This window comes from Sphaeramia orbicularis, chromosome 17 (genome assembly GCF_902148855.1).
Source record: "Sphaeramia orbicularis chromosome 17, fSphaOr1.1, whole genome shotgun sequence".
Lineage (NCBI taxonomy): Eukaryota > Metazoa > Chordata > Actinopteri > Kurtiformes > Apogonidae > Sphaeramia > Sphaeramia orbicularis.
Genome location: NC_043973.1, coordinates 44,459,802 through 44,486,083, shown reverse-complemented (window position 1 = coordinate 44,486,083; position 26,282 = coordinate 44,459,802). Strand labels below are relative to the sequence as shown.

The following is a 26,282-nucleotide window of genomic DNA, read 5'->3' as shown; positions in this document are numbered from 1 at the left end:
AATCTGTGGCATAATAAAAATCTGTGTAACAATAAATACATATATGTAAAGCCGAAACTAATATCATTCTGTGGTATTTTTGTATGTGTGGAAATAAAAAAAAAACAGAAGCATGCAGGTGTTTGAGACCAAACATTGTGTTTGTTTCAGAAGCTGACATTATGCGTTCCCTCTTCCTCTTTCTCACTTCCTCCTGCAGAAACGATGGGCTGTATGAAGTCCACGCTGAGCGAGGGTCTGAGCGGAGGTGGTGATGGAAAGATCAGCCAGCAAGCTGTACGTACCGAGCACTATGTCAGAGACCCCACCTCCAAAACAAAAAACAACATAGTAAGTAGACAGACAGCTGCAAGACAATGAGACAATGACAGACGTTTAATGCTGCACCTATTTCCAATCCAATCCAACTTTATTTGTAAAGCACTTTACAACAGCTGCAGTGGACCAAAGTGCTGTACAGAAGGAAAATTATCTGAAAGAAAAAGTGACAGTTAAGTCCATTAGAAATGGGTTTGGTTGACAATCATTTGCATGCAGACAGAGCAGAAGTGTCAAACTCATTTTCTTTCAGGTTCCACATTTGATCTCACATGAATCAGACCAGTAAAATAAAAGCATAACAGCCTTTAAATAATGATAACTCCAAATTTTTCTCTTTGTTTTAGTGCAAAAAATTACATTAAATTATGAAAATATTTAAATTTGCAACCTATCTAAACTCAAAGCAATATTATGCCTCAACTTATCATTTCTACATGTGCATTACGGATCAGATCTGCAAAAGAAACAACACATGTAGGCATTATATCGTTAAAATTGCACTTAATTTTCTTTAGACATTTCAGATTGTTCATATTTGATTATTTAATGTACAGGTTTAACATTTTATTGTTAAAAGAGTTTTTGTTAATGTAAATATTTGCATAATTCAATGTTTTTGTTGGGGTTTTTGCACTAAAACAAAGAGAAACATGTGGAATAATATAATTTTTTTCACAATCCAAAAAGAGCGATAGATAGATAGATAGATAGATAGATAGATAGATAGATAGATAGATAGATAGATAGATAGATAGATAGATAGATAGATAGATAGATAGATAGATAGATAGATAGATAGATAGATAGATAGAGTAACTTAACAAATCTTACACGTCAAAAGAAATTCTAACCAATCCTGCATAATAATAATAATAATAATAATAATAATAATAATAATAATAATAATAATAGTCTATAAATAATAACGACTCCAAATTTTTCTCTTTGTTTTAGTGCAAAAAATAACATTAAGTTATGAAAATATTTTAACCTGTCCAAACAAAAAAGATGTAAATAACCTTAAAGAAAAAAAATTCAGAAAAATAAGTGCAATTTTAACAATATTTTGCCTCAACTTATCATTTCTACACGTGCATTACAGATCAGATCTACAAAAAGCACAAACATTTAGGCCTTATGTAGTTAAAATTGCACTTAATTTTCTTTTGTAATATTATTTTTTCACATTAAAACAAGAATAGATAGATAGATAGATAGATAGATAGATAGATAGATAGATAGATAGATAGATAGATAGATAGATAGATAGATAGATAGATAGATAGATAGATAGATAGATAGATAGATAGATAGATAGATAGATAGATACTTTATTAATCCCGAGGGAAATTCAAGTTACTAGTACAATTTAGTGGATCTAATTGCAGATATCGAATATAATATTTAGAAAAAGGTTTTTGTGAGACAGATCTGGCATCTATGAAGTGTGTGAGGAAGTGAGAAATATATACAAATCCGTGTATTGCATGCAGCTAATTGTATACATCAGGTTTTTCAAGAAAAAAAATTCACATTGATCATGTAGAGGTCTTCAAAACTCATGTATCAAATATGATACGTTTGGCATTATAGGGTTAAGGTATTAAATGTAGATTTGTTAATTCAAGACTTTTAAGACGCCGCAGTAATCCTGTATTATTAAGTTGACATAATATTTTATTCCGCAATGATAGATAGATAGATAGATAGATAGATAGATAGATAGATAGATAGATAGATAGATAGATAGATAGATAGATAGATAGATAGATAGATAGATAGATAGATAGATAGATAGATAGATAGATAGATAGATAGATAGATAGATAGATAGTTACTTTACATTAGTTTTTAATAACTGAAGCTCCTTGTGTGTCTTTGCAGAATAACTCCTTGCTGCCTGGTCAGGTGTTTCAGAAGATGGAAGGTAGGACACATTTCTTTAGCACCAAGTTTTGTTTTGTTTTCTTGTTAACAATAAACAAACAAATCAGTTGCATTGACACATTTTAAAACACCAAAAAAAAAAATAAAAATCCACAAATATTTCTTGATAATATTTGAGTTTGTGTTCAGTTTCTTTCGGGTGTCCAAAAACTTTTTTCCACTTTTGTAGATGCTCTGATGTCTCCCGTTTTTTCAGTAAAACATATTTTTTCAGACAGTTCGATGATAGTTGTGGTTTATAGGTCCCAGTGAAAGACTGCAAATTAATAGTTACACAATACGCGATAAAGTTTACCATTGCATCACTGAGTTAGCACCTAGCATTAGCTCACTTCTAGCCCTGCGGACTCTTGTAGCTTCATCCGTTTCATCCAAATATGGTCACTTCAAGCTCCACAAAGCCAACATAGTGACACAGAAACACAAACTACTGGCTTTAAAGCGGGAATTCAGAAAATGACTCAGTATTGTGATGCTAACATGAAGCTGCCTTTGCTTTAATTGATTACAGATGATATTTATTCATGTCAACAGGCCCTGTTCATTACAAAATACAGATTAACTTTTTTATATTTGTTTTCTTCTACAGAGCAAGGGGGTAAAATTGTGGTTGGTCTTTATGTGTATGAAGCAACGCACCCTGACGATTTAGGATTCAAGAAGGGAGAAAAGATGCGAATCCTAGAGGAGTAAGTGACTGATTCAACTACAAGAAACGTTGTTCATTATTTATCTAATGCTTCATGTACAGCTCTGGCCTGACATGAGCTTTGAAATGCAGTCTGGTTCATAATGCTTACACGGCCAGTTCACACATGGTTACAGACGCTTGCATCATCGACAAAACCTCTGACTTAGGGGAAGACTTTATGGGTTCAAAGTGTAAGATTTAGTCAGAAAAGGTTAATGACAGACATGGACTATGCTTTTAAGTCGTGTTTTTTGGTAATTTTGAATGAGTGAATGGGTTGGCTTTGAAATCATATTCATGTTCTATCTTAGGCTATGTTGAAACTGCAAGCAAATGTGGCCCAAATCCATTTTTTTTGCTCATATATGACCTGTACGGAATCTGTTAGGGCAGCGTTTTTCAACCCTGGGGTCGGGACCCCACGTGGGGTTGCCTGGAATTCTAGGAAGTATTTTAATAAGTATATTACTGCTAAGAAATGGACAGTTTTTGTGTGTGTGTGTGTGCATTATTATTATGGAATGGATAGTTTACATGAAAAGGACAGAGTTTATTTTTGTTTTTATTATGTGTATTATTGTCATGAAAAGGACAGAGTTTATTTTTGATTTTTAATATGTGTATTATTGTCATGAAAAGGACAGAGTTTATTTTTGTTTTTTAATAAATTAATTATTGTCATGAAAAGGACAGGGTTTATTTTTGTTGTTTATTATGTGTATTATTGTCATGAAAAGGACAGAGTTTATTTTTGTTTTTTAATATGTGAATTATTGTCATGAAAAGGACAGAGTTTCGTTTTGTTTTTTAATATGTGAATTATTGTTATAAAAAGGACTGAGTTGATTTTTTTTTTTTTAATGTGTATTATTGTTATGAAATGGACAGAGTTTATTTTTGTTTTTGACATATGCACTATTACTGCTACAAAAAGGACAGAGTTTACTTAAATGTGAAATGCTGCTGCAAAATGGACAATCTGTCTTTGATATGTATAGAAATTTTGTGTTTTGTGAAAGAATTTAGGGTAGGTTGAAGGATGGAGTAAAGGGGCAGGAGATTATTTCAAATGTTTCTTTCTTTTATATAGTCCTTTTGTTGTCTGGTTTTAAAGCAAATTCGAAATAAACAAACAAACAAACAAACAAAACCATATTTACTTCCATAAACACAGTGCGTGCCTGCGTGGTCACGTATTACGTCAGGACATCTTTTGCTCATGCGGACATAAGTTCATCATCTAAAATGGTTTGTCGGAGCGATTGTAGTTGTTTTTGTAATTTAGTTTTGTTTTTGTTTTTTATTTCAGTATTAGTGTCAACAGAATGTGAATATAGATCAGAATTAATACTGATACAACAGAATGATGTGAAGGATTTCGGTGTTTTTTGTGGCCACCGTAGGGCAGAATGATGCAGTCTCTGACTTCACCACTAGATGTCACTGGAGACTACACACTGAACCTGAAAGTATCAGTTTTATTAATCTCAGATTGAATTTAAATCTAATTCAACAAATCATCATGAAACAGTTCATGCATTGAAACAAAATTCCACTATCAAGGACAATTAGAGCTGTCTGATGACTGAAGTGTGGAACTAGTTTTAATTATAAGCAGCTTAAAGTGGATTTTAATGGAAAATCCTGTGTTCAAGAGGCTAGTCCATTATTTCGGTGACACTGCCGACTAATGAACAGTCTATTGTTGCAGACATGGTGAGTGGTGGAAGGCAAAGTCCCTGACAACCAACAGAGAAGGATTCATCCCGTCAAATTATGTGGCCCAAGCCGACACCATGGAAACAGAGGAGTAAGTGGCTGGAAAATAAAAAATGACTTTGTCCTATTCTTAGTTAATGAGTTTTAGTGTCTTCTCTGAAAAAGGCTGTTAGTGTTGAATGTCAAGCTGTTCAGTGACATGAATGACCCTAAGTGAAAGTCCATACAGATTATTGTTATTATTATTATTATTATTATTATTATTATTATTATTATTATCAATACCAATCACAAAGGATGCTTTTTTCAGCTTTGAGACCAATGGAGGGAATAGAAATGAGACAAAATCATGTTTTATTGTAATATTTAATTCTCACCATCAGGAAGGATGGTTCTGAAATGTAATTAGTCAGAATTACCGAGTATTGTGTTTTCAAAAGTATTTGTTAATTTGTCAAAGTAATGACGTTTGACAACTGATTATCTTGTGAAATTATTGCATGGATTAAAAGAAGAAAATTAGCCAAAAATAACAAAAAAAACAAAAAAAAATCAGCCAAATGAAGGCATTCCTGGTTAAAAGATACAAAGCAACTAGATAAATATTATATTCTACATATGAGATTTGTAACAAAAAAGAATACATTCTATGATCCAACTGCTTTGTAAACACCAATATTTTCTTGGCTAACTCATTTAGTTGAATACTTTTTCTTAGTAACTAACAGATTACGCTCATTTTGTTAACTGGTGGTTTAACGTAAACCCTTACACTGTTAATTCTGAACTTTGCAGGTGGTTTTTCAAAGACATCACAAGAAAAGATGCAGAGAGGCAACTATTGGCTCCGGCAAACAAACCAGGATCGTATCTTGTCCGAGAAAGTGAGACGACGAAAGGTATGAAAATCCCATCAGCTCAGAGGGACATTTTCATCACTTTTAAAGGTTTATTACTGAAATTTAGTCAATATTACATTATATTGAATACAATATTTAGAATAATATTTTGTGAGACAGATCTAGTTTCTAAGTAGTGTGTTGGGAGGTGAGAAATAAATACAAAGTTCCTTTTGACCTGAAAAGTGAAGTCAGTGTTGAAGGATCAAAAACTGCAGTTCCTTCAATGTCCACTGGGGGGCTGGGTCCAAAAGCAAGTCAGTCCCTATAAACAGTGGTGCAGCTTGCCATTAGGCAAGGCAGGCAGCTGCTTGGGGTCCCTAAGCCAGCAGGAGCCCCCAAAAGACCAACAGACTTGATACAAACAGTCTAAAGAATAAGTTCACTACACAGCAGCAGTGAGAAGTTGCAGTAAAAGCTAGCTGTCTCAAATTCTCTGAAGGGGCCCCCTGAGTCCAAATTGCCCTCACCTGTCTGTCTCTGTCAGAGTGAGATAATGCATGCAGGTTGTGTGCTATGCATATATATATATATATATATATATATATATATATATATATATTTATATGTATTTTGCTTGGGGCCCCAGAGGACCCTTTCTGCGCCACTGCCTATAAACCCTCGTGTTAAAACTTTACAAGAGAAATAAACATGTAACAGTTTAATACCCCTCAGATACAACTGTTCCGAGCTGTGAACTTGTATAAAATCTGCCCATTGACATTATTTTAAAGTGAAAAAATTGTGCATAATGACAGGAGGGGTGTCTGAGATTGACAGGTTAGCTGTTTGTGCTTTACTAGCATTAGCTTGACTGTTTTTTTGTCTCCAACTTTATTGAAAATATGAGTATACAAAACATCAAGAAACTTTGAACAAACATCAAGATGTCAAAAGGAAATATCGTTCAAACAAATAATTTAACAAAATGCAAAGGCTCACAGACACAAAGAAGAAAAGACAAATAATAATAATAATAATAATAATAACTTAATATATGAAGATCTAAGAATAAATATTTATATCAGAGAGTAAATTCAGTCCATTTTAAATAAGTCAGTCTTTCTGCTTTTCTTGTTAAAGATAAATTCCATTCATTTAATATATTGATTTTACCCACAGCTTTTTTTTTTTCTCCAAAACTTTATTTACATAATGCCGAGTACAAACAGAACAACAGAACATGGAGAAAACCTAATGCTCGAGGTGAGGCAGGAAAAAATTAAATAGAAATACATATATCAGTAAGTAAATTAAATAAATAAATAAAAGTAAAAGAATAAACAGGAAAAAAAAATTACAGCTTAAATTCGTTACATAAGGCTTTAGTTTTCACAGCTTTAGAGTTAGTGCAAAAGTCAAGAGTGTCCAAGTAGGATTTTAAGTAGGATTGAAAGATCACAAAGCTGGGTTTATATTTGGCAAATGTGCTTGCATGAACATGAAATTTTGCTAATAACGAAATGAGATTAAGAATAAACAGTTTCTTAACAGGCAGATCATTAATAAAGAAACCAAATAAAATACCTTCAATTTTTAAGTTTAGAGAAATATCCAGTTTTCTATTTAAAAAGAAGATTGATATCACACCAGAAAAAATTATTAGCTTGACTGTTGAGTTGGACATTCAGAGCTCATACTTGGTGAATTAAAAAATATTTTTCTCTGTGACAGGCAGTTCTGCCATAGTTGTGTTTGAGGACTTACTAACTAGACTACAGGTGTCAAACATGCGGCCCAGGGGCCAAATCCGGCCCGCCAAAGGGTTCAATCGGGCCCCTGGGATGAATTTGTGAAATGCAGAAATTACACTGAAGATATGAACAATCAATGATGTTAGAATCATTTTAGGTCATTTCAGTCTAAAGTGGATCAGACCAGTAAAATACTATCATAATAGCATTTAAATAATGTCAATTGAACGATTGTCAGAATGCCATCATTCAGCTTTTGATTAATCCCAGTCAGAGTTCAGTGTGATACCAGTCATCCCTGTGGCGACACTGGTACAGTTGTCTTTTATAATATAGATGATGTTTTGTCTGTGTTTTTAACCTGTGTTTTTAAATGTATTCTGTCTGTTGATTGCTTGTTTGTCTGTTTTTAAATGGACTCCCAAGTCTGCAAATAAAGATGATGATGATGACGACGAATAATGAAAACTAAAAATGTTTCTATGTCTTGTGTAAAAAAAACGTTAAATTACACAAAAAATTTTTACATTTACAGACTAGCCTTTTACAAAAAATGTGAATATCTGAAATGTCTTAAGAGAAGTATGTGGATTTTTAATAATATTCTCCCTGTTATTTAATGTTTGGTGTATTTGTAGATCCACTGTGATCTAGTTGTGATTCACATGTATAAATGATAAACTAAGGCGTAATATTGTTAAAATTGCACTTATTTTTCTTAAGAATTTTCAGGTTGTTCATATTTGTTCATGTTATGTTCAAGTACAATTTGGAGATGTAAACATTTTCATTACGGAATTTGACTTTTTTTTTCACTCAAAAGTTCTTATCCTATTATTTATATTATTTAACTGGTCCGGCCCACTTTAGATCATATTGGACTGTATGTGGCCCCTGAACTAAAATGAGTTTGACACCCCTGAACTAGACGATCATTTCCGTCCTGTCTGTCATTGTGACGTATACTGTTGATACAGTAACTAGCATAATTTAGCCACATTTGTTGACGTCAGCTTTATTTTTAATCATATAGTCTGACAGTTTCCTTATTAGCTTTTGTTAGTCTGAATTTGTGTGTTTCCTGTTAGTCTTAACATTCATTAAGGAACTGAAACTGCATTTATGGTGTTTGAATAGTACTGTTATAGACTGTATAGGTTATGTTTTTAGTAAGTTTTGGTTTCACACTTTGCTCTTCTTCAACTCCACTAACTTAATCCCAAAGTAGGAGCTTGTTTCCCAAACACAGGCATAAATGTTCGAGCGCAAACCAGCAGGAAATATCATTATTCATTTGCATTTTTGTTTATTTATTTAGAACGTGCAAATAAACAAAATGAAACAAACCAAACTAAGACAAAAAACAAAACATTTGAATGAACTGAATCTTTCCTCAAGCACATACAAGTCTGAATTTTGCACGGTCGAAAAGGAGTACGAAGAAGTCTAAACTTATTTAATCTTGCCCCTCAGTGCTTTTACACCTTTATCACTAACTTAATACAAGAATCAAACAATACAATTTTCCTAATTTTGGCATCGAACCACAACAAATACATAATGCAGTAACTGAATTATACACAACAAAATGTTCATGGCAGTGCAGTCATACAAACAGACTCAACAATTCAACAGTTTCCTCCAATAATTCCAGCAGATTTATCAATACAACATCATCCATAAACAAACAGGCCTCGTCATTATTAAATACTGTACTTCTCAAGAATCAATTCTTTATATCTTTTTTCAAACTGAATTATGTTAGATATTTATCTCCTCACACAATTTGTTCCACAGTTTTACTCCACAGATGGTGATACAGACTGTTTAATGTAGTGCGTACTTTATGAATCTTTAAATTTAATTTTCCCCGTAAATCATAATTAATGTAGAATCTGTGGCATTAAGATGCTTTACCTTCACTTGCTGTAACAGGGTTCCTACAGGTTTCTACAAATTAAACTTAAGACTTTCATGCATAGTGGTCACTACAGTGGACAGTTATCCTCCAGCTGTTCTCATGTATATTCATGGATTTTATTGTTTTAGTTCCATATCAGCCAACACAGTGGATCATCCCATACACTGACATTCATACCATTACTGTAACTTTGCTGTTCTTGATAAACCTGATCTGCACTAACATGTTTGAGTGTAAATCAGTTGCTTGTTATTTTTATTAGACTGTAATTAAGTTTTTTGAAACAGTTTTTTGGCATATTACCTCCATAAAGTGAATAATAACTAGTATTAGAGTATTTTAAAATGACAAAACATCAGAGTAGCAGCATTTAAAAAAAATAGTTTTCACATAGTATGTCAGTAAATACATGTTTCGTTGTCAGGTCCGGCATCAAAATGCAATTCAACAAAACCCATAATAAAGACGATAGAATATCAAGGGGAGCTTCATTGAAGTTTCCCTCGGCAAAGCAAATTTGTTCAGCACAAAAAGGCAGCCAGACTACCATTCTGCTGTTATGATGCTGGACAAGACAGGTTAATTTTTTTTTTTTTTTTTAAATATTCAGTAGTTTTCACACAGTATGCCCATAAATACATTTTTCTTTGCTTCAAAAATTTTTGCAACACCATGAAAAATAGGTTCATTAAAAAAAAAAATTTCAATGGCATTTTTTTTTCATGCCTAAAGAGGAATTAAAACACTCAGGGAAAAAAATCTTGATTAAGGTTCTCATAACTCATCCATGAAAGGGTTAAGACCTTTTGAGACCTTTTTAAGACTACTCAGAACAGAATTTAATGCCCATTTCACACCCTATTTCATGGCCCTACTGGCAAAAATTGGTAACTTCTAGAATTTAGGAAAATATATTTATGAATTTATTTCACCTTGATTCCCACCATTCTGAGTTAATTCTCACTGGGGGCAACAAAGTTAGCAATCATTGTTTTCTAATTTCAATATAAATTGTCGAGTTGGAACAAGTGGAATTGAGTCGACTAACTTTACTTTCTTTGCAGTTTGGACATTTAACAGACATATTGTCAAGTTGTTCTGGTTTGTTTGATTTTTTTTTTTGTTCTTGCTGTTTGCCCCAACTTGAAAAAGGTGCAAACATCTGGAGGAGGTTTGGGCAACTGGACTTCACTCAAAAGATTCCCAGGACGACTTTTCCTCTTTTTTTTTCTCTTTTATTAAAGTTCAGAGGCACAGGTCCTTTGCGTGCACATACACTGAATGCCGTGATTGTCTTTGATCTTTAGGTGGAAAACCTTTAACAATAAACAACACAACAAACAACAATTAATTGATCAATAAGTACAAAATGCTATAAATACAAATTCACCATTAAATCGAAAAATAGATATTTACATACAGATAAAATACAATACAAATTTTTTTAATTTAAATTGATTAACAAGAAATATATAATATATACTAGAAGCACTCGGAGAGCGCAGACCTCCGCCAAGGCTGATCAGTGGCCCCCCTGTGGGCCCCCCCACCCCCCATCACCAAAATTTAATCATTTCTTCCTTATCCCGTTTCCAACAAACCCTGAAAATTTCATCCAAATCTGTCCATAACTTTTGAGTTATGTTGCACACTAACGGACAGACAAACAAACCCTGGCAAAAACATAACCTCCTTGGCGGAGGTAAATATCGTATTTAACAAATCTGAATAAATAGAATAAGCATAGCAAAAAATCCAATTAATTACACTCAATTAACAATATTTAAACCCAACAAAGTCACTACTTTATTATTAACTACATAAACAAACTGCTGAAATCCTGTACCCAGGCAATTTACATTTAAAATACATGATCATATTTAATATAAACCACAAATAACCCTACTAATTAACAAAAAACCACCCACCACTGCAGTTACAAACAGGCAGCTTTAAGTTTAACACTTTAAACCCTGTTTGCGCTCCGGCACACTCACACACAACAGCACATTAATGTGAGACTATCGTTTGATTAAATAATCACAGTTTTAGTGCAGCACATAAACTAAACATTTCATCAGTAGTCTCACCGGCCGCCCCTCCGCAGTTCCCAAACGTCTGTTACTCAGCAGTCTGAAGTTTGCATCAGAGCCACAGCGGCGTCTGCTCCGCCCTTTTATCAGTTGCTGCTGCTGTCTCATTGGAGACACCTGTAGCCTTTCAGCAGTGTGCATGATGGCACAGCGCACAGCTGAACTCACTATGGTCCTGATTGATCTGACCTGTGCTGTGGCCTCTGAATCTCACCCACTTTTTTTCCTTTTCTCCATGTTTTTCCCACAGTGAATTAAACCCAGTTTGACTTTACACATATTTAAACACAATACAGCCAACAAGTTTATGGCAACATGACTTAAGACCAACCATATCAAATTTAATACCTTTTAAGGACTGTTTTAAGGTATTAAACACAGATTGATCATGGAGAGGGCTTCAAAACTCATGTATCAAATATGATACGTTTGGCGTTATAGGGATAAGGTATTAAATGTAGATTTATAAATTCAAGACTTTTAAGACGCCGTGGGAACCCTGTATAATTAAGTTGACATCTGCTTCTCAAAAAGTTAAAAATGGACAAAACTGAAATTTTGGGGACAAAGTGTGTAAGTAAATAGAAAATACTTTATTATCAAAATAAGTTTGTTTGTTTTTAAGAACCAGTAGACCAAACAATTTTTCCCCATACATTGTCATGTCTGGATTTTTTTTCTTAAATGTGCACAAAATGATCACTGGAAAACAAATTAAAACAAATCTTTTTTTTTTTTCAGGTAGGGTTCAGAAACTGCAATACAAAAATTAAATCAAAATTATTTGTAGTGACTGAAATGATTTTGGTTATTATTGAGAAAACCATGGAAAATGGATAGATATGAGCTCTGAAATTAAACTACTATGAGCTGTTTTTGTTGTTATCATCATATTAGTCCAAACAAATGTACCTTTAATTGAACCAGGCATTAAAATGAACAAGAAATTGAAGAAAACAAGGGTGGTCCAGTAACTTTTTCTGTGACTGTATGTTGCATATATTTCTTTTTTGTGTAGTATAGAGTTGGCTTTTGGGATATTTTAATATTTCTTGTAGTTTTTTGGGGTTTTTCATATTGTTAATACTTTTCAGTATATATTTTGAGTATAATTATGTATGATATCTTTAACCCTTTCATGCATAATGATCACTACAGTGGACAGCTATTCTACAGCTGTTCTTTTGTATATTCAGGGATTTTGTTGTTTTACTTGCATATCAGCCAACACAGTGGACGCTTATTGGTCCAAACACAGTACTGTCCCGTCAGAGAGCGAACTTTAATTGATTGCCATTCCAACATTTATTTCAACATAAAGTAGCTCTTTCTTTTTGGATAATCCCTTATGGTCCAACTAAAGCAAAAATGAATTTAAAAGTAGCAACACTAATCTGTCAAATTGTCTCTAAAATGTCCCATCAGAGAGATTTGGAATACTGTGTTTTGACCCTTTTAATGCACCATCCCATACATTGTAATTCAAAAAGTTGTTTTGTTTTTTATTGCATATTATCGGAGTGAGTAATAATTAATATTATAGCATGTTAAAAATGTGAGAAAACATCCGATTAGCAGCATTAAAAAAATTATTTCATAGTTTCAGTCGGTAAATGCATGTTTCTTTGCTTCTAAAATTAAACGCATGGTGTCCAGCTGAGTAGACATTTTTATGACTCCATGAAAAATAGGTTCATAAAAAAAATGTTCAATCCTATTGTTTTTATTCATGCATAAAGAGGAATAAAAACACTTGAATAAAGTTCTCATAATTCGTGCATGAAAGGGTTAATATAGATCAGAATATGTCACGTATTATGTGCTATGACCATTTTCAGGTGTTCTTTATGTGACTGTGTGTTTGTCTTCTGATGCTGTTTTGGGGACATTTTCTGCGGCCAAAATAGGGGAGGGAATCTACAACTTCACCACTAGATGTCACTAAATATCACACACTAAATCTTCAATACATGCAGTTCTTTTTTTAACCACTTTTGTTTCTTTTTAGCAGTTATTGTTTTTTATTTTACATGTTTTGTTTCTCCAGGAAGTTATTCATTGTCCATCAGAGATGTGGACGCTCAGGGGACAGATGCAGTCAAACACTATAAGATCAGGATGTTGGATGACGGAGGCTGCTATATCTCTCCAAAAATCTCCTTTCCAGACATCGGCAGCATGATCAAACATTATCGCAGTGAGTACTTTGCGTTCTGTTTTCTGAAAGGTGACACCAACACATTTGTGTCTGCAGAACATTAATACTTTTAAGGAAGCGGGAAGTTGAAAGGTGTGAACACAGGGGTATAATTCTCTTTGTATGCGTTTGTTTGTGTGTTTTTGTTCCAGACAAAACAGATGGGTTGTGTCGTAAACTGGACCGTGCGTGTGTGAAACCCAAAGCTCAGAAACCGTGGGATAAAGATGCCTGGGAAATCTCCAAAGAGTCGATAAGGATGGTGAAGAAGCTGGGAGCGGGGCAGTTTGGAGAAGTATGGATGGGTGAGTAAGGATGAGAGAAGCATAACTGTAAAGTGGACTGAAGAGGAAGTAGATAGAAAAGGGAGGTAGAGCCCATATTTGTCACACATCCTGTTTAGTTTAGTGTCTCGACAGTTTTCAGCCAGAGATTAAAACACGGAGGGTTTGTTCACACTGTAGGTTAGTGGTGTGCGATACTGCTTATTTTGGTATCAGTCCGATACTAAGTAAATACAGGGCCAGTATCGTTGATACCGATAACAATACCAATACGTTTCAATAATTAAGGTGGATGCATAATCGAATTGCAAAATCTCTAATTATTTTAATAATAATGGATTGGATTTATATAGTACGACTGCGTATTAGGGCCACATAAGAAAAAAAAAACGCAGGTCACTACGAGAATAAAGTCGTTATTTAACGAGAATAAAGTCATTATTTAACGAGAATAAAGTCATAGTTTTAAGAAACTCATTAATTAACGAGAATAAAGTCGTTATTTAACAAGAATAAAGTCATTATTTAACGAGAATAAAGTCGTTATTTAACGAGAATAAAGTCGTTATTTAACGAGAATAAAGTTATTATTTAATGAGAATAAAGTCGTTATATTTCGAGAATAAAGTCATAATATAATGAGAAGTTGTACCTAATCATTGATGTAGAACTTGGAACATTTTGTGGAGTTCTGCTTTCATTAGTCTATCCTCCATCAACACATCAGTCTAAAGACTTTGAAGAGTTTGCACACATTTGGGTTTGTTGGAAGAACCGAATTGATTTGTAGCCAATTTCCTCTTTTGTGGAGGAGAAACTGATGAAGTGTTCAGCTGTAGGGTTATCAGTGGAAACACCAGAGAACTAAACACAGAGGGTTTGGTGTTTCTGAACAAAGTGGGGATTCTACTGTGAGTTTGACTTCGCTGTAAAACCGGAAACTTTGTCGAATTTTCAAAATATTACGAGTTTAATCTCATAAAAGTACAAGTTTATTCTCGTTAAATAATGACTTTATTCTCGTTAATCAGCGACTTTATTCTCATTAATTAACGACTTTATTCTCATTAAATAATGACTTTTTAAAACTACGATTTTATTCTAATTAAATAACGACTTTATTCTCATTAATTAACGACTTTATTCTCATTAAATAATGACTTTTTTAAACTACGACTTTATTCTCATTAAATAACGACTTTATTCTCATTAATTAGCGACTTTATTCTCGTTAAATAATGACTTTTTTAAAACTACGACTTTATTCTCATTAAATAACGACTTTATTCTCATTAAATAACGACTTTATTCTCGTGGTGACAAGCGGGTTTTTTTTCTTACGTGGCCCTAATACGCCGTCGTAATATAGCGCCTTTCTAGACACCCAAAGCACTTTACATTATTGACCCATTATTCATTCGCTCTCACATTCTCCCTCTGGTGGTGGTAAACTACATCTGTAGCCACAGCTGCCCTGGGGCAGACTGACAGAAGCGTGGCTGCCATTTTGTGCCTACAGCCCCTCCGACCACCACCAAACATTCATACACCAGTGTGGGTGGCACTGGAGGCGAGACTGACTAGGACAGAGCGGGATTCGAACCGGCAACCCTTCGGTTACTGGACGACCCACTCTACCACCTGAGCCATTTTCATGATTTCATGATGGCGCTGCTCTTCAGATTCAGATTCAGATTCAAGTTTATTTGTCATTTCAGCAAATAAAAATACACAGAAACGAAATATTGTACTCAGGTCCCCGACTGTCAGCAACATTTAGTAAAAATAGTATAAGTTACTGATAAAATAATGAAAATAATAAAATACTGATATAAAAAAATAGCAATAACAATAACACCCCCCCTAAGAATTACTTATAAATAACTAAAAAAAAAGTTTTATTTATAAAGTCCACAGCAGTGAAGTGAAGCCAATTTAAAAGTGCATTCTGGACTCAAAGTTCAGCAGCAGTTCATCGTTCTAACTGCCTCTGGATAAAAACTGTTTCAGAGTCTGGTGGTCCGGGCTTGGATGTGCCGTAGTCTGCTGCCTGATGGGAGAAGGGTAAAAAATCCATGTGCAGGGTGGGGGGTATCATCCATGATGCTTTGGGCTTTTTTCCTGCACCTGCTGGTGTACAGGTCTTGGATGCAGGGCAGACAGCAGTCACAGTCCATGCCATTCTTCTGCTCCGTGTCTCAGTCTGTGCATGTGTTGTGCATGTGCTGGTGGACGCAAGCGTTTTATAACAACGCACCATAAAATAGAAAACTAGAAGCACTCGGAGAGCGCAGACCTCCGCCAAGGCTGATCAGTGCCCCCCCCCCGTGGGCCCCCCCACCCCCGATCACCACCAAAATGTAATCATTTCTTCCTTATCCCATTTCCAACAAACCCTGAAAATTTCATCCAAATCTGTCCTTAACTTTTTGAGTTATGTTGCACACTAACGGACAGACAAACAAACAGACAGACAAACAAACAAACAAACAAACAAACAAACCCTGGCAAAAACATAACCTCCTTGGCGGAGGTAAACATCTTCATTTATAACCTACTGATTAAAACAGTCAATCAATCATGTCCTTTAAAAGTCTTCCTTCCACCACAAAAATCAGATTAATGAAGTGTAAGCTTTCTCAACACCTCATAAACTATATATCTCTTACTTGATTTCAGATGAAGTCATTTCGTCAGTTTGTGGAGATTCACAGAAACTAGCTTTCATTTTGACTCAACCACTTCCACACTCAGTTAAAGGGAAACTGTGAATTGTGATGACTTGTAGAATTTTAGGTATCTGTCGAAGAAATCTGAATCCCTCAGTCGCGTGTACTTTATATTTACAGATGCAGAAGTCAACATAGAAGTTCAGTTTCCCCTTAATTACAACATAATGACTTCTCTTTTCTCTTGTTACTGTTCGATTGTGTGCAGAATTGTTTGTACTTCTGGAAAATTAATTCTCATGGTGATACAGCGATGACACAAATATTACACCTACGCATACCAGAAGAGGTTTTATTGCACTTTTATGACTTTGCGCTCAGATATTTACATGGAATTCAGTTTCATACCTGCAGATGTTTATTGTTTTATTAATTCCTCCCATCATTTATAAGATAACGCATTGTTTTTCTAGGGGTGTTTCTGGGGGGTTAAATAGTTTCATCCAGTTAATCGTAGATAAAATCAGATTTTAGGTGTAAATACAGGAAAATAGTGACGAATGAAGGCGTGTCATCGTCTGCTTTTCTTCTTTTTGATGACACAAACATTACACCCATGCATACCAGAAGAGGTTTTATTGCACTTTTATGACTTAGTGCCCGGATATTGACATACATTTCAGTTTCATACCTGCAGGTGTTTATTGTTTTATTAATTCCTCTCATTATTTATAAGATAACACATTGGGTTTTGGGTGTTTTTGGGGGGTTAAATAATTAAATAGCAGTGTCTCTGTTTTTTTTAGTTTGTTTTATTTGGAATATCAACATTTAAAACCAAAACAAGGAAAAACAAAAAAAAAAAAAAAGAAAGAAAAGAAAAGACATTCGAAAAGGAGCGGGATGAAGTTCAACTTATATACTTTTGTCAGTTCCTTAAAGTAACTTAACAAATCTTACACGTCAAAAGAAATTCTAACCAATCCTGCATCATAATAATATTAATAATAATAATAATAATAATAATAATAATAATAGTCTATAAATAATAACGACTCCAAATTTTTCTCTTTGTTTTAGTGCAAAAAATAACATTAAGTTATGAAAATATTTTAACCTATCCAAACAAAAAAGATGTAAATAACCTTAAAGAAAAAAAATTTAAGAAAAATAAGTGCAATTTTAACAATATTTTGCCTCAACTTATCATTTCTACACGTGTATTACAGATCAGATCTACAAAAAGCACAAACATTTAGGCCTTATGTAGTTAAAATTGCACTTAATTTTCTTTTGAGAGTTTGTTAATGTAAATATTTGCATAGTTTAATGTTTTTGTTGAGGGTTTTTTGCACTAAAACAATGAGAAACATTTGGAGTTGTCATTATTTGTAGGCATAATGTAATATTATTTTTTCACATTAAACCAAGAACAAATAGATAGATAGATAGATAGATAGATAGATAGATAGATAGATAGATAGATAGATAGATAGATAGATAGATAGATAGATAGATAGATAGATAGATAGATAGATAGATAGATAGATAGATAGATAGATAGATAGATAGATAGATAGATAGATAGATAGATAGATAGATTCTTTACATTAGTTTTTAATAACTGAAGATAGATAGACTTAATTTTGAACATATGTAGGCAAAATAAATTCCAGATTTAAAAGGACACTCCAATATATGGAAATAAATCAACCAAAGAAGAAAACAAATATCACAAAAATGTATAAAAATTTCATTCTGGTTCTTTAATAATACTTTATGTCCGAAAAGGAGGAGGAAGAAGACAAGTTTCTGCTGTCCAGCCCCAATTTTATATAACTTGGTTAATGAGCTCTTTCTCAGGGGTACTTGGAAGAAGCCCAGGGGGTACTTGAAATGTTATTAAATAAGTCATCATGTACTTTAAACAAAATAAATAATGAGAATTAATGCTGAAATATAAAACACAATAAATAGATTCATATAAGAGAATTGACACTCCTCTTGTTTAAGCTTTGGTAACATTTTAAGAACATTTGTATTTTATATTATTCAAAATGAGTTTATTTAAGTAATTCAGTTATTATTTTTTTATTGATATTAATTTATTCATAAATGACCAATTTATTTATTTTTCTTATCAATGAAAAAGGGCACTTAGAAAATTTAAAATTTACTTAGAAAGATTTGTTATTTTTCATATATTTAAAGTTAAATATGTTTGTTTACAAAGTTTTGAAAATAAAAACAGACACCTTTGGCACAGGGACAAATTTTGCCTTTTTTTTTTTGTTTTTTTTTTTTATAATCAAAAATGCTGTAACAAGAGTTGGGGGTACTTGGCTCCGCTGCAAAAAGTGTGAGAACCACTGATCTAATATATATACAGCCTATAACAAAGTCCATATTTGTATTACACTAAGATACAGTCACAGATGACTGACATAAAATCCCCTTTTTAGAGTGAGATCAGTTCCTCAAACTCATGCTAAATTTGAGTGTAATGTGTTGAATTAGCCAAAAACAAACTTCCTGTTATTTGAATTTTTCACGGGCTGCTAATCGGCTGTTTTTTAGACGTGCATTTCCATGTAAAATGGCAGACAATACACAGGAATTAACGTTGTCCACCCCCGCCCCCCCACCCACTCACTTTCCATGGAACCAGCCTTTTACAACAACACAACCAAGGTGGCGGTGAAGACACTGAAGCCCGGGACCATGACGGTGGAGGCCTTCATGGACGAAGCCAACGTGATGAAGACGCTTCAACACGACAGGCTGGTGCGACTGTACGCCGTCGTCACCAAGACAGAGCCCATATACATCATCACCGAGTTCATGGCGAATGGTAAATGAACCTGTTTGTGTTGTTTACATCTGGAGAGACTTGAATAGTTTAAAACAGAGGTGTCAAACTCATTTTAGTTCAGGGGCCACATTCAGCTAAATTTGATCTGAAACAAGGTTATTATCGTTAACAAAAACAGAAGAAACCCTGTATAAACTATATGGACAAAAATATTGGGACACATCATGGCTACAGCTGTAAGATGTCCTGTTCGTGATGATATGAGATAAAAACACCAATATTTACTTAAAAACCCTTTAGAAATTTTGAGGTAAAACATTTAAAACTAGAAGCACTCGGAGAGCGCAGACCTCCGCCAAGGCTGATCAGTGGCCCCCCCCCGTGGGCCCCCCCACCCCCGATCACCACCAAAATTTAATCATTTCTTCCTTATCCCATTTCCAACAAACCCTTTCATCCAAATCTGTCCATAACTTTTTGAGTTATGTTGCACACTAACGGACAGACAAACAAACAAACAGACAAACAAACAAGCAAACCCTGGCAAAAACATAACCTCCTTGGCGGAGGTAATCAGTCATGGACAAAAAAAAAAAAAAAAAAAATCAATGTTGAGAGATCTTATGAGCTGTGGCCATGATGCGTCTCAATATTTTTGTCCATATAGTTTATAAACATCAACATTTCCCTAAAGTTTAACAGTAGATTTTTCTTCGTACATGAGACGTGAAGAAAATAGATGGTTAGCTGTGGTAGAAAAGTATTTTTTACAGTCAGAGCACAACTATTAAAAATCCCATTAATGGATTAAAAAAAAAAAAAAAAAAAAAAAGCAAAGATAACAATTTAAACAAAACTAACCAATGCAATGTAATGATATTTATCCCAATACAAAACTATATTCTGATATTTATCATTATTTTTTTGTATCCCAGACCAAGGTTATTATCACTAATGAAAACTAACGAAATGACAAAAACTAGAATTGTAAAAACATTTTCGTTAACTGACATAAATAAAAACTATAATTTAAAGAAAAAAACAATAACTAACTGAAACTGTATTGTGTGCTTACAAAACTAACTAAAACTTTAAAAAATTATGGATAAAATTCCCTTCATTTTTGTCTTTGTCAATGTCGGATTGTTATGAAATCAATTTATTTCCCTCGAGTAATTTTAGCTAGCGGCACCATATGACAGTTAGCATTCCGTCACTTCTCGTCACTTGTCGTTTAGCGTCGTCTTCTGGTCCCCACTCTACCTGGAAACATGGAGACTAAAGTTGGGAGAAAGCAGCAGAGTCCCGTCTGGGATTTATTTGAATACGACGGCGAAGAAGAGAAAAGATATGAAAAAACTAAAATTAAACTAAAACTAAGCATTTGGAAAATAATGAAAACTAATAAAAACTAGAAAACCTGCTCTAAAAACTAATTAAAACTAACTGAATTACAGAAAAAAAGTTAAAACTAAATAAAACTAAACTATAACGAAAAATCCCAAACTATTATAACCTTGATCTGAAATGGGCCAAACCAGTAAAATAAAACATAATAACATATAAATAATGTCAACTCCAAACATTTCTCTGTGTTTTAGAATGAAACAAGTTAATTTACAGTATGAAAAGGTTTACATTTACAAACTATCCTTTCAAAAGACGTGAATAACATGGACAAACTGAAAAAATAAGTGTAATTTTAACAATATTCTGCTTCAGTTTATCATTTACACATGTACATTATAACTTACAGATCACAGTGGATCTACAAACACACAAAACATTTAGTAACAGACAGAATATTGTTAAAATTGTACTTACTTCTCTTAAGATATTTCAGGTTGTTCATATTTGTTCAGGTTATTCACATTTTTTGTGAAATTATACTTTTTTTTTAGGGTGAATGCATGAAAATATTTATATTTACAAAGAGAAAAAAATTGGAGTAGTCATTATTTATGTTACTATGATCGTATCAGTGGCAGCTGCTCGTCTTTCAGACAGGGGAAGCTCATTGTCGGCTTACATTAAAAAAAAAAAAAAAAAAAGAATTAAGAAAATGCTCAGTGACCTTATCGTACCAGTAGGCGTCTTTTCCAGGGACTGGACCAGTGTCCTCTGAATGTCCAGCAGAGCTGGGCTGCTTAGATTGCCTTGGCCCATTTTGTTGTGGGTGTCAGACTTCAGCCTTTTTAAACAACAGATGCTCCTTTCACTCCGACCTAGGAGACAGTGTGATTGATTTAACTATCTACAAAACAATATTAAACTCGAACAAGAAATGACTAAATTATGTAACTGAAACAAGAAAACGCTGAAATTATGTTAAATTGAAACAAGGAAGTACAATGAGTGGGTTTTATTTACAGTGCAAGAAATGAACGAGTAATTTCGTAGTGGTTCCTCTCTTGATTTCACAGCAGAATGTGCGACGGTATTAAACTGAACTGTGTCAGTGAAGGAGTAGATCTGAAAACAGCTGTCAATCAAACGGGATTCAGCCTTTCGACCGATCCTCCAATCAGCACGTGAGATTCTGGCGTCCAGCCCGGCCGAGCTCCGCCCACAGCTCCATTCACCCCCAGAGACGCCCGGGGTCCGGGGGCGGGACAACATCGTGGCATTTATCCAATTACCGTCCAGTTTTGACGCAATGAAAAAAACTGTTCCACTCAGTCCCATTGAAGTGCATGGACGCCTGCAGTCTACGGACAAATGCACTGAGCAGAGATGGAGGAGAAAACAGAGACACGGGAATGGAGGAGAAGTGAACAACATCGCGTCTGTTGGTTTGTGATAAAGCTGATTCTGAACAAACTCATCTGTGAGATGAACGTGTTCTAATGCATTTGTAGTCAATGAAATGTCAACACAACCGAACATATTTAACCATTTCATTTTCATAATTTTAGGGGAAGCCGGGCTTCCCTTGCAGTCTGTGAGAAATCGCCACTGGATCGTATTTTACCGAATCCTGCCCATTTGAGATTGAATTGGTCTGAATGTGGAACCTGAACTAAAAGGATTGTTAATATCTTAGTGTAATTTTTGCATTTCACAAATTCATCCCAAGGGCCGGACTGGACCCTTTGGCGGGCCGGATTTGGCCCCCGGGCCGCATGTTTGACACCTGTGTTTTAAAGGAACTGACTTTAATGAAGATACGACCTGGAACTGACTTGTGCTTTTGTGTCCGGTGATGCCGTAATAAAACACTCACATATTTGACATAAGTAGGAATAAAATACAAAGGTGAACAAAAGGCAAAAAAGAACCACAAATTTATTTTTATTTTTATTTTATTTTACCTTTATTTAACCAGGAAGTCCCATTGAGATTACGAATCACTTTTGCAAGGGAGACCTCGCCAAGGTAGCAGCCATACAAAGTCCAAACAACATAAAACACATACATGATACACAATTAGCAATGAAACACAATAACAACTAGAAGCACTCGGAGAGCGCAGACCTCCGCCAAGGCTGATCAGTGGCCCCCCCTGTGGGCCCCCCCCCACGCCAAGGAGGTTATGTTTTTGCCAAGGTTTGTTTGTTTGTTTGTTTGTCTGTCCATTAGTGTGCAACATAACTCAAAAAGTTATGGACAGATTTTGATGAAATTTTCAGGGTTTGTTGGAAATGGGCCCCCCCATGGGCCCCCCCACCCCCGATCACCACCAAAATTTAATCATTTCTTCCTTATCCCATTTCCAACAAACCCTGAAAATTTCATCCAAATCTGTCCATAACTTTTTGAGTTATGTTGCACACTAACGGACAGACAAACAGACAGACAAACAAACAAACAAACAAACAAACAAACCCTGGCAAAAACATAACCTCCTTGGCGGAGGTAACTATTCAACCATAATGGCATCAAGAAAAACAGTGATATTCCTCCTTTACTGCATTCTCTATAATACTTTTTAAAATCACTAACCCATAAAGACCCAGTGCTACTTTTCCCAAATGAATTTTTCTCTCTATTTAACCTTTCTTAACCCTGTAAAGCCTGAACCAATAAATCATTGACAGAAAATGCCAGTTCTTTGAAACTGGAGCCTTTATTGGTCCTTCTGAACAACCAAAACATTTTTTTTTTTTCAAATATCAATTTCCACTTATGAGTTTCAATTTTGTATCATATTTGATACATCGGGTCTTAATGGTCAAATATTATTATTTTTCAACAAACAACAACATAATATAACACAAACATGTCTAACAAATTGGTAATTCCTTATTAATTATTGCCAAAAATGTTGCTACTTTAACCAGGAATTGAACCCTGGTCTATTACACTGAAGGTCCAAGCTTCACCTCTTTAGCTTTATCTCCATTGGCTCAAAGGCTGACCTATTTGCTATCTGATGATCTTGCTGCTTTTCAGGATGTGACGTTTACATCTAAACTTTAGGGTTAATTAAGACTAGCACATTGACCCGTGGGGATGCACAGGTTCTAGGTGTGGTAGTTTTTATGCTGTTGTATATTCGTTCATCCTGTACCGCATTTGTCCGGCAGTCACCACCAAAGCGTTCTGGCCATAGCGACGTGATTGTAAAGTTATTGTATTACAAAATTACTAATATCTCCCAAAATATTGGTCCTATCAATTTGCCATTTTTGCTTGTCTGTTCTTTGACCAAAAATGCGCAAGTATGACAAACTGCAGTCGTCAGCTCTTTCCGGATTTTATGTGAATCCCCAGACACACACACACACACACACACACACAGAGGCCACTTTGCTTTTATAATATAGATTAAAGTGTATATTGTGTTGTGAAATATGACCATAATGCACAGTATGTTCTATAAACAAAGCATGAACATGACAATTTGGAGAAGGATATCACATATGTATATACATGTCGAGGCCCAAAACGGAATCTGGCCCGATTCAGAATCGGGCCGGCCCAGAATGAAATTCTATTCTAGGCCAGCCTAGAATGGAATCCTGCTGCTATAATGTTATTTTTATACAATGTTTAATGCAAATGATCTAAATTATTACAAAAATCAATACATGGAATTTGCAAATATGTGAAAAAAAATGAAACAAACAACATTTTAATTGTAAACTATAATACACTTTATTTACAAATAGAACCTAGTGGTACTCCCCACCAATATATGGTACAGTGAAATCAACTGAAATTGACAATAGTTACTCAAGGTATGTGAGACTGAAAATGTAAAATTATGACAAATTATGGAATTATGGATCATTTGCATTAAACATGGCATAAAAATAACATTATAGCAGCAGGATTCCATTCTAGGCCGGCCTAGAATAGAATTCCATTCTGGGCCGGCCCGATTCTGAATCGGGCCAGATTCCATTTTGGGCCTCGACATATATATCGTGCCCCCCCCCCCCCCCCCCTTACATTTTTTCTGGATCCGCCACTGAGTATAATCAGCATTATCTAAAGGGTTTCGTGTAAGTCATTTCTGATTCCAACTGATCAACTACAAGTCAAGTTCCCTCAACTTGGATAAGCAACAACACTTGTCAGGGACTGGAGATACTTCATTAGGATTACTGATACTGATTAAATACTTATTACATGCACATTCTTCTTTGTCTTTTCCTACTTTTAGGGAGTCTATTAGACTTCTTAAAGAGTGAAACAGGTTGTAAACTGCAGCTGCCCAAGCTTATCGACTTCTCAGCACAGGTGAGTTTTTATTTATACCCCTGTTATTATAGATGAGCTGTTTGGTTCTTTCTCAGTTTCTGATAAACGTGTTTGCACAATCTACGATGATCTCACTGTTTCCATTGTTCAAATGAGATGAGGAACAATAACTGAAAGTAAAATTCTGGAAAATTTTGTCTACACTGTGGCAAGACCACAGAGGAAATGTCTTCAAACGAGTTGGAGTTGTTGCAATATATATGTGGTTTTTTCTAACGTGATTTTGTTCACCCAATTATTTCCCATGTGAAACTTCATGCATGTTTAAATAATAATGTAATAAGAAATGAATTCATTGATATTTTTATAAAATATGTTGACATGTTATCTGTTGGCTCATCCTAAAACATTACATATCATGGTGTTTGTGTTGTGAACAATATTTTAATTCATTGTAGTTGTCACAGTTCTGGAGCTCCAGTATTTCTAATGTTGATCAGTTATAAATCCAAGATAAAAGATGATCCAATTCAATCCAACTTTATTTGTAAAGCACTTAAAAACAATGACAGTGGACCAAAGTGCTGTACAGACGACTAAAAGCACAGTAAAAGAAATTAATGTGTGTAAATGTATGTATAGGTGTGTATGTGTGTGTGTGTGTATATATGTAGGTGTATATGTGTGTATAGATCCATGTATGAATATGTATTTACATATATGTGTTATTGTATTATGTGTTTATGTAAATCATATTATATTTGTTCATAATAATATAAAGCCAGAAACCTAATTATTTACTAGTAAGTATCAGTCATATTATGGCATAGTGTTTAGATATGATTAGACGAGGAAGGTTATTATTGTTATTAATTATATAAGGAGAAGGGGTGGGAATTTATAAGTTGTGCTTCTTCTCACTCCTTTTCAAATATGTATTATGTGTCTTATGTTTAAGTGTTTTGTTTATTTATTTTCTTCTGTTTGATGTTCATGTTTGAAATAAATACATCAATCAATCAATAATAAAAGCATTAAGAAACAATAAAATCAAATAAATAAAACAAGGTAAAATATAAAAACAGAAACAAAATGTCAACATTGCAAGAGTGTTAAGAAGTGCTATGAACATTTTCAGGTGTTCTTTATGTGACTGTGTGTTCGTCTTCTGTTGCTGTTGCAGATAGCGGAGGGCATGGCGTACATAGAGAAGAAGAATTATATTCACAGAGACCTGAGAGCTGCCAACGTTCTGGTTTCAGAGAGTCTCCTGTGTAAAATAGCAGATTTCGGACTGGCAAGAGTCATAGAGGACAACGAGTACACCGCCAGAGAGGGTAAACTTAATGACTGAGAATCTGTGAATACATCTATTTTTGTGTCATGGGG

The 26,282-nt window shown here is 34.3% G+C and overlaps 1 protein-coding gene across 2 annotated transcripts in view; it reads left to right on the top strand.

Moving 5' to 3' along the window:
• Positions 1-26,282, top strand: part of lyn (LYN proto-oncogene, Src family tyrosine kinase) — a 40,261-nt gene that overhangs the window by 8,483 nt on the left and 5,496 nt on the right. Inside the window, exons 2-11 of one of the 2 annotated variants that reach the window (XM_030161126.1) lie at positions 200-276; positions 2,206-2,248; positions 2,858-2,957; positions 4,671-4,769; positions 5,474-5,577; positions 13,333-13,482; positions 13,635-13,787; positions 19,104-19,286; positions 24,856-24,932; positions 26,077-26,230. In XM_030161126.1, the coding sequence (XP_030016986.1) occupies positions 205-276; positions 2,206-2,248; positions 2,858-2,957; positions 4,671-4,769; positions 5,474-5,577; positions 13,333-13,482; positions 13,635-13,787; positions 19,104-19,286; positions 24,856-24,932; positions 26,077-26,230 (1,135 nt within the window). In that variant the 5' untranslated portion in view covers positions 200-204. Of the gene's footprint in view, positions 1-199; positions 331-2,205; positions 2,249-2,857; positions 2,958-4,670; positions 4,770-5,473; positions 5,578-13,332; positions 13,483-13,634; positions 13,788-19,103; positions 19,287-24,855; positions 24,933-26,076; positions 26,231-26,282 lie in introns of both variants that reach the window. The other variant, XM_030161125.1, reaches the window with a different exon arrangement.